Source organism: Primulina tabacum, unplaced genomic scaffold (genome assembly GCF_025594145.1).
Source record: "Primulina tabacum isolate GXHZ01 unplaced genomic scaffold, ASM2559414v2 Contig104, whole genome shotgun sequence".
Lineage (NCBI taxonomy): Eukaryota > Viridiplantae > Streptophyta > Magnoliopsida > Lamiales > Gesneriaceae > Primulina > Primulina tabacum.
The window spans coordinates 153,693-165,841 of NW_027459727.1; the positions used below are offsets into that span (position 1 = coordinate 153,693).

The window sequence follows — 12,149 nt, forward strand, 5'->3', positions numbered from 1 at the left end:
AAAACATTCATGTGAATTTTCAATTAAATTATTATAAAATAATATATCTGAATATTAGGTCATATAACTAAATATTAAATAAATTTAATTTAAAAATATATCTAACAACATCTTGCCTCGACAAACTTTAATTAACTATTGTAATAACATCGCAATCTGATTTTTTCTTTTGATCGGATACATGTGTTAGTTGCAACTAGGGGTGCTCCACTCGTGTACAAGTATGACGTTATTCGAGCTCGATTCGATTTAAATTTTGTATGTTCGAACTCGATTCGAAATTGATTGAGCATTAAATTTCAAGTTCGAGCTCGATTCGTGAAAATATTGAGTATTCAAAAAACTAAAAAATGTTTGTAGCATAATTTTATAGTTTAAAATTTATATTTATTTGGACAAAAATACATTTAAATTATATTTTTTAAAATATAATATGTATTTTTGTCCAAATAAATATAAATTTTAAACCATAAAATTATGCTACAAACATTTTTGAGTTTTTTGAATACTCAATATTTTCACGAATCGAGCTCGAACTTGAAATTTAATGCTATGTAATTATTCTAGTAGGTCGCGAGCTACTCGAATAGAAACAGTTAAAACTCAAACTCGACTAGAATGAAAAGTCAATCTACATGAACTCGACTCGTGCTTGGTAAAATCAAGTTCGAGTCGAATTTTGGCCAAAATGCTCTTAGTAGCTTGACTCGTTCCATCAACTTACCATGAAAATTGGTGTTTGGCCATGGGAAAATTTTGGGACAAAATATATGTAAAAAATTACAATAATTCATTATATACACAATAAAAAAGATAAAATATAAAAATCTAATAAATTCGTTCTCTTATATCTCCTTGTCGTTAGTTCGTTTGCTTGTGTGATTTCTTTTCTTGTTTATAAAAAAATTGAAAAAAAAAAAAAAAAAACTAATACAAACTATCTTCTGTATTTAATCTTCTACCATGGCTTTGGTTTTACCTTCCAAAGCTTCCGCCAAATTGAAGTTCAAATTGCCTCTCATTGTTCTCCCCCCTTTACCTGCATCGCCCTTCGTCGCGAATTCTCCATAGTCAATCCGTCCATCCTGTTCACTCCCGATATCACAAAAATTTTGTAAACAAACTGGTACACCAGTTAAAACAAACCAGGACAAAATAAATAAATAAAACAGGCTTGTAGGGCGATCAAAGAAAAGTTACATTGTCTATGTCGATTTCTTGAATCATGTCGCCTAGGTGAACATCGCCTAGGCCGAAATCTTTGCAAGCCTGTTGAATCTCATCGATGGTTATGTATCCACTCCCATCTTTGTCAAAGAAAGAGAATGCAGCAAGCAGATTCTCTTCCCTGTCCATTTTGTTCAAATGCAATGTCGCCGCAAGGAACTCGCCATAGTCTATTGTTCCACTATTGTCAATATCAGTCTGGACCAAATTAAAGTCCCCTTCATTTTTCATGTAAAACTGAGTTCCAATACAAATATCGAAACACTGAAACAATTGGGTACTGCTTATTTAATCATCTGATATCAACATTTAAATGTGTGTTTGAATTCTCGGTAAAATGAAACTTTGTCTTACACCTACCGCATTCATGAGGGCTTTGATCTCAGATTCCATGAGTTCAGAGCCTACTCTTTTCAGACCTTGTTTCAATTCATCAAACGTTATTGAACCGCTGTTGTCTGTATCGATCATTTTGAACAACTGTCTTAGCCCACCAATTTCTTCTTCTGATAGCCTTTCTGCTATAACCTGAACCAAAAATATAAACTAGTTATATATATATATATATATATATACACACACAAAAGCTCCATTTATTGTTGTTACTTTCTCTTTTTGTGAATGAAACAGATTGAAACATTACACGTAAAGCCATCTTCTTTAGTTTGTTCATAGCGGAGAATTGCTTTAGCCTCGACAGAACAGCTGATCCCAGAGGTTTGTCTGGTGCAACTTTGTCATCCACAATCCAAGGATGGCCTGTTAAAAACCCAAAATGCAATTGTTACCATTCGATATGTGGATATGTCAGCGGCACAGGCTCAAGCTTGAGTAGTTCGTTAGCCATAAAATCAATTTTAACTCGAGTGACATATTAATTTTCGCTTAGATATAACTTATTGAATACTTTTAAAACATAATGGAAATGTTATTCTGCTCCTCATTTGCTTATTGCATAAAGTTCTTATCTTGACATAATTTTTAAAGAAAGAATCAGTCATTTTAGCCACTCACTTGTCCAAACTTGAGCTCAATTAATGCTAAAACGTTTGATCTTGCTGAACTCGAATCTTGAGCTCGATTGCATTTGCAGCCATTGAAAAGAAAAAACTGTTTAACAAATGACTCACATCGGACTTCATCAGCAGTAATTCGGCTTCTTGGATCTCTTCCAAGCATTCTTCTTATCAGATCCTTTGAACTCTCTGAAATCCTGAGGCCATGGCTCTGATTCAAAGTCTATTTTACCTCTCAATATCTGTTTGAATATTCGATTATCCGTTTATGCAAAGTTTTAAAATTTTAGCAAATGTGATATAAAAGTTAGAAAATATAATCAAAGAATGATATGATAGAAATTTTAAATGATTGTATACCTCCCCAGAAAGGTGGAGCCCCGCATAACAATATATATAGGATCACACCAGCGATCCAGACGTCGATTTCGGGTCCATAATGTTTATGCAATACTTCAGGAGCGACGTAGTAAGGACTTCCAACGACATCGGATAGATATTGCCCTGAAAAAATAAAATATATGCAAACCACACAACGCAGATTTCAACACACTATAATATCATCAACATCGTGGGAAAAATAAAATAATGGAAATGAATTCCTAGAATCATCGTACCAGGCTTGTAAAAAACAGACAACCCGAAATCCGTGGCCTTAAGCTTAGCATCCTCATCGGGCGTATCGAACAGAAAATTCTCCGGTTTCAGATCTCTATGCATCACCCCAAGCGAATGGCAAGCCTCCACCACCCCGACTATCGTCTTCATCAGCTGCGCCGCCTTCTACTCGCTGTAATGCCCCTTCTGCACAATCCGATCAAAGAGCTCGCCACCGCCGCACAGCTCCATCACAAATGCACGAACACATTGTCCTCATAAGTCCCTTTTATCCTCACCACATTCGCCTGCTCGGAAAGATGGTGCATTATCTGAATCTCGCGCCACACGTCGTCGTAATCTTCCTGGCATTGAAGCTTGCGTTTCGGGGTCGATTTGCAGGCGTACTCGATTCCGGTGGCCTTTTCTGTGTAATGGTAGGTGGTGCCAAACTGGCCCTGGCCCAGTTTCTTGCCGAGATTGTAATGGTCTCGAAGTCTTGGGGTCTGGTAGGGAAGAACTGATGTTGAGGGCTTGGAAGATGATCCTCCTGAAGATTGATTATTCATAATTTCTTTCCAGAGTTTTCTTTGCCAATTTTTTTTTTTTTTTTACAGGGAGGTGGGCCCGGATCACCGTGCAAGCAGTGCCTGCACGGGTAGGTTGAAACAAACCTTGTTTATGAAGTTGTGGAGTTTTGGTCGGTAAGTTAACTAACTTTTTGTTTTTAATAATAATTACACGCACAATTTAAATTGTTAGAATCGTAATAAATATGACTAAACATAATAAAATTAAACGGAGATATTTTTGTCGGCGTGAAAATCATTGGATTCACACTAGGTAAATTGGGCTAATATAGCAGTCTGCGAACTGAGCTAGTCAAGTACATCACACTAGATAAATTATGTGTGATAGAATTGTTTAAAAAAAATGTTGATAAAGAGAATCGATCGTATAATCATTGGATATTGACTGAAAGTTTATCTACTCTACCAATTATGACATCGATCGTGAGTGAGAATGATAATTGAATTATCGTTTTTTTTAGAATACAACTATGATATTGTTCGAACTACATAGATATAATGTAACTTGTGTGTACTACTGATGAGACTTGAGCGTGAAACTTGCTTATCTCGGACAAAGATATTATAAATAAAGAATTAAATCTATCTAAATAAATTAGAAAAATTATCCGAGGGATTCAAACCTGAGACCAACAAATCTAGAAACCTCAACATTAGCAGTTCAGACAAATTATAGTTTTTTATCTACTATCGAAATATTGTTATGTTGCTGAAACTTGAAATTTATTTTTTGAAGGAGCAATTCAGCAGTGACTGGGCCAGTGAGTCAATTGGCCGGCCCACATATGTTTTTGGACAAAAATGGAAACATTAATCCAAGTGTAAGCCCATAGCGCTTACTCACCAGCTCTCCTTGCACAAGCGAGACACTCGACAGAACAAGATCTTCATTCTTCACCGGCGTCTATCAGATTCTCTGAATTTTTCCTCCAAAAATGCAAGCGAACAAACCCTCCCGGAGGTTCTCATTCTTAGGATTTGCGTCAGACTCATGTTCCGCTGGAGAAACTTCCGATAAATATGATCTGCATCTGCCGCTGCTGAAATTGGAGGCCGATAGACAAGTTTACACACCCGGTGATCTGGTCACCATCACTATTGAGATCAAAAACCAAACTAATTTATGGTCTCTTTTGATCGAAAAGCTCAGGTTTTAGATTAAAGGGATCGAGAAATTGGATACTCAGTGGTTCAGCACTCCCAAGCCTACTCATGGCTCTAAGCAGCGCCGTGGTACTTCTAAATTTTTTGATTTATTTTATCGTCTCATGTAGCCTCATTTTCATTGAAATTTTTGCAATGTCGTTTCTTGTTGGCCTGGGTGTCGCCAATTTTGAATGATTGAGTGGTGATTAACTATAGAACGTAAGTTTCCATCGACAAGACTACTGGGAAAAGTAATATTCACAGTATGATTGAGAGCAGGATATTTTTTATACTAAAATAAGATTAGGTGACACTGGTTCTGTCGTTCTGAATCCTTAAAGCTGAAGGTGTAATGGTCTCGATCATTTGTGATTTATGCAAGATTTCAATCCATGGAGATATAATTTTATTTCAAGTTAATTATTATCAGTGCTGTTCTTAAAACCAGAGTGACGAAACGATAGAGGTTCCCTCCCCACATTATTTTCCTGATCAAGAAATATTTACTCAATGGTATGTTTTCATCTTCTATTGGCATTTTTAATTTTTTTTATGAGATGTGTGATTAGGATTAAGAACACGTCATTGCATTTATAAGTAGTTGCAGTAGGCTACTTACAATTACAGTTGACGTCCAGATTTATTGAGTTGTGGTGACATAGTTGCAAGTATCATCCTCCATATTTATATTGGACATTTCTGAATCATACGTCTGCAGGTTGTAAGCTAACAATCACTGGACGAGGTTCCTTCCCCTTACAATATAATATTCTCCATTTTCCATTTTCAAACGAAAAAAAGCTAGCGGGATATCTATGGGAAACTAATTGTGTAAAGAACACAATAAAGAAGGGCTAAGACTTCCTGCATGATGAGCTAGACTGTAATTTTGTGTCATGTCCTTCTCGAATCTCAGGTGAGTACGTTTTCATGGATTGCTCCACTTCGACTTTAGTTTCAAATCAAATCCTTTCCAGTGGGGCCGCTAAAACTTGTAAGCACGAGTGAACTTTACTGAATGTTGCTCTTTCTTTTTCATCTACATTCCCAGGGTTTTCATTTCTCATGTGGTTCTAGCTTTTGTTGAATTTAAAATGTTTCGTGGTTGCAGATATGGTGCGCACCCTTTTACCGAGCATTACGCCTCCATCCTATAGAGGAACAACTATCCGTTATCTGTACTATGTTAGGAGTACATTATCTGGACAATATATAATTTTAGATAACGGGCACTTTCATGGAGAGTCAATACAATACTTTTCTGAAATGGTATATTTATTTCTGTGTTTTGTTCTTTGTTAAAGGGATTAGTTTATTTCTAGAATAGTTCCACGCTTTTGTTGCTCGTAAAATTCTTGCATGATATTGGGCACGAGGCTCACTGTTAAGTTTCCTGTGCGCTGTTTCTAACAGGAAATTCTGCCTCGCTCTTACTTGGATGCAATAACCCTTTTGCTTCATTTACAGACAATAATTTCTTTCAGCTTATCTTCTACTTTTCGACAAACTGTACAAATGTAGGAAAAACAGATTATTGTATTTTGTAACTCATTATTAGGTATCTCGCCGTGTGTTTTAAGTTTTTAGAATTTTTTTCCAATTGCGACTACGTTGTCTGATTCGGCTTGTATTTCATTAATTTTCACTTTGATTTTCCTTAGCAAAGATGAGCGTGTAATTTTTGTAAATGCTGCTTTATACAAGTATCTTATAATTGAATAAGTATTGTTTGTTTCTGATTGTTAAAGGCTGTTTCATTTATTTTGACCAAGGTGCATCTATTTACATTAATTCTTGCGACTCAACAACTTTACAGGAAACTAGAATACCATTACAGATATGGGTTACCCAGAAAAACAATGGCTTGCATCATGACGAAGGTCTCGGCGATGGTAAATTTGCTCCAACACAGTCTCTTTATTTTGTTTGTGAAACTAACGGCTATTATTTTCTTTGGGCACCCTATATTTCTTTTTCTTCGTTTTCTCTACTTTACATGTATCATGAGTCAGATATCCTATTGCGTTTATTTTAGGACCCATTATGTCTTATCTCCCAAAGCGGTTCGTCTGCTCGAGCTAATGTAGTGTTTATTTAACTAAACAGTCAATTAAGTTGGATAATTGAAAAATAAATGTTATCCTTATGTTGTCGAATCTTATCTCTTCAATTAACTCTTTGTATATGGGTGGAGAATGAGTTAATGAAGGCAAACCCACCTACCTTATCTATCTAACGTTGGTCAAGTTGTGTTGTATCGTGCACATTTTCTTCCAAGCAATCTAGTGAATCTACTGGTTCAGCTTTTAAGGCATTTTACCTCAGGAGTAGAAACTATAAAGATCTTAACCGATAAACTGGAGAGTGCTAAGCTAAACAGAATGACACCGTTGACTCATGCCACAAAATCTTGCCTCGACTTAGTATTCTTCTCCCTATCCTGCCACACCGAATGTGTTAGTGCCTGTATTTCCATGTAAATCGTCATTGGTTTCTCATCTTCATGTGGGGGTCTACCCAACTATGTTTTTGGATGACTTTCCTTTTCCGTTAATTGAAAAGGAAAATTACAAACTTTTTAGTTACATGATTTTTAATTTGTTTTCTGAAATGGTCTTTTAGGAAATGTTCCTGTGTCTACTATCCTCTTGGATGTATACTGGAAAGAAATGGATGCCGATACTGACTGGGTAAAGTTTTGTCGTCTGCAGCTGATTCAGTACCTTTAGATTAATTGTTTAACATAGTTCCTTTATGGTAGTTGTGAGTTTGTCAGTGGTGCGACAAAGACGAGGTTGAGATTGTGAAGTGGAATTTCTTTGTAGGCTAAAGTGAATGAGGTTTTTGATGAAGTTGAGGAAGGCTATGAAAGCTCACGGGATGATATTTCATCTGTTTCTTCCTTTAACCATATGAAGGAAGATGAAAACAAGACCTTTGGAAGTTCATTATCCTTGCAATCATTTGCTGTGAGGTCGTCAAATAGAGGTTCTTTCTATATTGAAGGACGCCCTAGCATGTCTTCAAACAAGGCCATTCCTCGCCTGTCAGTGGCTGAGGTTATGCGTGATTCAGGTCCCAAAAAATCTTGAAACTGATATTCCAGGTCCCAAAAAAATCTTGAAACTGATATTCCAGAAAAAAAACTTGCTAAAAATGGAAAACCTAACCCACAAGATGATGACATAAATCCAGGCACGGCGGAGCAGCGGGGAACAAGGCGGCCGGAAAATCAGAAGCTAATGAAAGTAGAGCTTCTTAAAGCAAAAGGTATACTGAATGGAAACTGCCTCGAAGTTTTAGTATTTGTTTATATCATACTAACATAGTCCAGCTGTAATGGATCACACTATATCATAGATTTTTAATATAGTAAATGGGTTCTTTGTCCAGTATATGGATTACTATGTTGGGTTGTGGAAAGAGAAGGCCGACATACAGGGTGGAAGAATATGAGGAATCATACGATCGGAGTGAGGATTTACTTGAACTAAATATCCCACGCGATCACTGAGACTTCCCCATTCAAGATTATCTGGCTTTTGGTTTTTACTAATTACTTGGAAATCGAACTTACTAGTTTTGTTGATATACAATGCATGTTGTTCAACATGGGGTGGCCTACATGCACATAAGGTGTATCGAGTCCATAAAAAACCTAGATATATTAGCCATATTGTGAAAATGAAAAATATATGTATAAAAGTTTCTTATAAAATTGAGATAAATATTTTTTTTCCCCAAGTAAATGGATTTTGTGTTGTCTGCGATTGAGAAAATCCAATAATGTAGGGAAATTCAAGCGATAGCAATGCATCACAAACCGGATTTTCTCAAAAATTATAACAATTAATGATAATGATTGTATTTTATCGTAGAAACCGGGATTCTAATTTATTTTATTATCTTCAAATGATTTTCACCCACTTTATTTTTATCGATTTACGTAAAAAATAATAGTTTTTGATAAATAACTCAAAATTTATTGATCATGTTAAAATTTAAAAATGTTTTCTGATAATAATTTTTTATTTTATTTTATGATGATATAATTATTTTAATATTTAAAAATATAGATAAAGATAAAAATATAATTTATTAAGATATGATAGTTCTGTATAAGATACATGTTTATTAAAATAGGTTTTTATGTTTTTTTATCAATTAAAATAGAATGTTTTCGTAATTTGAGAAGGAGATATATTTTGTATGTTTTTATAGTTTAATACGTGTGTGTGTGTGTCGGAGTCATTAAGAGGGTGTTTGTACATTGATGGCTTTCATGAAATTATTAAAAGTCAAATGAAAATTTGAATACCTATTAAATTTTACAGAGTATTTAAAACTGAGTTTGAATGTCATATAATTTTTTAAAACTCCATGCATGAAAGTTTATTTTGGATGTCAATAGATTCTTATAAATTTTCATAGTCTTCTTCCCTCTCAACAACAACAACAACAACAACAACAACAACTAATTGATCATCTGTTTTCAGGACTTGTGCTCGTAGGATTCTATCACGAAACAGACAAGGCGCGAGGAAATATAATGGCCGTGCCCCTGATCGACGACGCTAATTTATGCATGTTGTATTTATTATTATTATTTTCGAAATAGTTTTGATGGCTGATCTTGTGTTTTTAGAGTTGATGAGGATTATCAACTTCCTTATCTTACTGGTAAGATAAATTCCGTTCCCTTTTCTCTTTTTTTATATGAGAAGGATGCACATTAACTAATTCTCTTAATTAACAATGATATGGATGTTTGATTTAAACAGTAGATCATTTTCTTTGTCATAATTTTTTTGCAATGTTACTTTTTCCTTGGAATTTAAATTTTATTTTTTTACGTGTTTCAGTGGTTGTGTTCGGTTGCCAGATTTCCGTAATGTGCACTGTTCTTTATGAATTCGTGAGGTAGGTAGGTAATCTTTCTTATATTATTATCTGCTTGACGAATTCTAATAAAGTGATCTTTTTTTAATTTACAGCGACAAATTAAGTCATACTTGACACAAAAGACTTTATCAGGTTTGTGAGTGTCTAAATTTTAATAATATTAATTTTACTTCAATTCTCTCAAATTATATTTTTATCTAAATTAATTAATTACAGCTAGCTAGGTATAATATTCTATTAGGACCTCTGCAAAAGTAGTTAGTTTGATGATACTTAGTTCTCATAATGTGGTCCGAAACCCATTACGCGTGATATATTTATTTCCATCAATGTTTTGCTAGTCATTTTTTTTTTTTTTGTCTTATATATAAGTAAAGCCAACTCAATGTTTCTAAATTATTTTTTCTAGGGAAAGGAATGAGAAATTGCGTGGTATGAAAAGGTATGGCTTCGAAAACCAATTTTTTTTTTTTTACTTCTTGCTAAATTATCCCTATGGTAATCTGTCTGTCTTATTTCCTGAGTTTGTTGGGTAAATTTTACGTGGCCATTTTTGTGTTTTCTTTCGTCCCATTTTATACGTGTTTTTGACATCGTATCATATCGTGTTTGTTATCTAGGATTAGTGTCAATATCACGATGCTAGTGTTTTCTCATTTTTATTTTTGAGAATTTTGGAGAGATTTAGAAATATGGAGTTAGCCTTGTTCTTCAAAGAAAGTAAAGCATGGCCGTCTCCATGGCTTTAACCTTGAAATCCAATCACCTTGGGAATTTTCAAGCATTTAATGTAAGATAAAATCAAAAGAAGAACAAACGTACAGGAAATAACGACGACCAGAACCCTGCATTTTTTGACAATACATGCACCTCTTCTTTTGACTCTCGATCTCTCGATCAACTCATTGATTGTATGAGAAATGACTATAAATAGCAGTGATTGAGGTCATTAATCACACACCTCGTAAGAACAAAAATACACAATCTACGGAGAATTAGAGTGCTTAGAAGGCTTCAGTCCGAAGAAAACAAAATACTTACAAATTATTCGATAGACGGAGGTAAATTTCAATCCGCTTCCGCGTATTGTTTCTCATGTTCATAGATGTGTTGAAATATGATTTTGTTGAGAAAAACTCTAACATTTAACACACACACAAAATTTAAAAAAAATTATATAAAGTAGATAATGTCTTGAACCACAAAAATAATCTGTTGCCCTTAAAGCCATACCTCTATAAAATTGGGATCGAGTTTTCCAATGCAGATAGTTCGTGGGATTCTTCGTATAACAAAACTGAAAATACCACATAACATGAAAATTATATTTCAAAAATTTGATAGTTGGAGAGATTTGATATAGAAATATTTAGTTGCTTGTTGTCTTGTGTTTTCTTCATTATTCGTAGATACTGAAATAATACCTTTTCAGCATTCAAAATATAATCATCGTGACATTTGAATTTTGTCACAAACTTTTGAAGAAAGACAAAAATAGAATAGAATAGTACGTTCTCTTTTTACTATTAATTCTATTCTCTCATCTGTTTTTTTCTCTTTTTACACTTGTCTTTTGACATTTCTATTTTTAATAATTTTGAACAATTTTCAACACCCACGTACCTCACTGATTAATCTTTCGTACACCATCCTTTTTCTGTTTTAGGGAAGAGAAATAAAAAGTCAAGTGCATGAAGGATGATGATCATAGTCTTCAACTTATGGAGAATGGATTAAGTTCAACACAATGTCATGTTTAATATTTATATTTATTTTTTAAATTTTGAAACCAAAATATAAAATGCAATGGTAAAGAAATATCTCAAATGATATAAATATTTTCAATATAATAATTTATTTAAGTTTTAATATATTCATTACGTCACATCAATAATTTTAAATAATTATTCACACACATATACTTACTAATTCTAACAATTAATTACATAAAAATAAGTTTAAAATTGGAGTTATATATGGTGGGCAATCATGCATTATTTTTATAAATGTTTTTAATTCCTAAAGAATTAACATCATCTCCTATCTTCTTTGGGTGAAATTAAGTCATAAGCATATGAAAATACGATAAATTTTTAAATTATTTTCATTGATTTTTTTTTTAAAAAAAATAAAATACACCTAACTTCTTCTAAATTCCTGTACTTGTATTCTATAAATAGGCATAACTTTTCTTCAAGATATAATTTTCGTCTATAAATAGTGACAGAATTTAATTGTTTGTTTACGTAGAAAATTCAAATTTTTAATTTTATACGAAATTTTGTGAAGGATTTCTTAAAATCTCCGATACTTAATGACGGATTTAGTAAAAAACCGTCACAATCTATATTTTAGCATTAAATATAGATCAATTATTTTAAAATATTTTAATAAAAAAATAATTAATTTAGAAAAAATTTATTAATAACGACAATTTAGTTATTAAAAAAAAGCACAAAATTAGCTGACGGTTTATTAAATTTCATCTCTAATTCTGCGATGATTTTTAATTAAAAGTCGATAAATAACGATGATTTTAATTCAAACGGTCATTAAACCTTTCACAATAGTTTAATATAAGCCGGTTTTATTTTCATAATAGTGTCGCTAATTGCGACGGTTCTTACCATGAACATCGTCGTTAGATTAACGACGGTTTTTTGTATATTAT

The 12,149-nt window shown here is 33.4% G+C and overlaps 1 protein-coding gene and 1 pseudogene across 3 annotated transcripts; one reads left to right on the plus strand and one right to left on the minus strand.

The window, feature by feature from the left end:
• Positions 1-781: 781 nt before the first annotated feature.
• LOC142534054 (calcium-dependent protein kinase 4-like) lies at positions 782-3,426 on the minus strand (annotated as a pseudogene).
• An 851-nt stretch (positions 3,427-4,277) lies between these two features.
• On the plus strand, positions 4,278-8,147 carry LOC142534086 (uncharacterized). 3 transcript variants are annotated; one of them, XM_075640991.1, is made up of 7 exons: positions 4,278-4,663; positions 5,025-5,570; positions 5,688-5,845; positions 6,393-6,468; positions 7,199-7,266; positions 7,402-7,682; positions 7,715-8,147. In XM_075640991.1, the coding sequence occupies exons 2-6, from the start codon at positions 5,507-5,509 to the stop codon at positions 7,666-7,668; spliced, it is 633 nt and encodes a 210-aa protein (XP_075497106.1). In that variant the 5' UTR covers positions 4,278-4,663; positions 5,025-5,506; the 3' UTR covers positions 7,669-7,682; positions 7,715-8,147. The 3 variants fall into 3 exon arrangements, with proteins under 3 accessions (XP_075497106.1, XP_075497107.1, XP_075497105.1); XM_075640992.1 differs by having other exon boundaries at positions 5,493-5,570; XM_075640990.1 differs by having other exon boundaries at positions 4,278-5,570.
• The last annotated feature ends 4,002 nt before the right edge of the window (positions 8,148-12,149 follow it).

What these genes read in the sequence shown, in the direction of transcription:
- LOC142534086 (XM_075640990.1), top strand. Translation starts at nt 5,507, where the DNA reads ATGGATTGCTCCACTTCGACTTTAGTTTCAAATCAAATCCTTTCCAGT. An exon ending in CAGTGGGGCCGCTAAAACTT is followed by an intron (nt 5,571 to 5,687) that starts GTAAGCACGAGT and finishes TCGTGGTTGCAG; the next exon opens with ATATGGTGCGCACCCTTTTA. An exon ending in TACAATACTTTTCTGAAATG is followed by an intron (nt 5,846 to 6,392) that starts GTATATTTATTT and finishes ACAACTTTACAG; the next exon opens with GAAACTAGAATACCATTACA.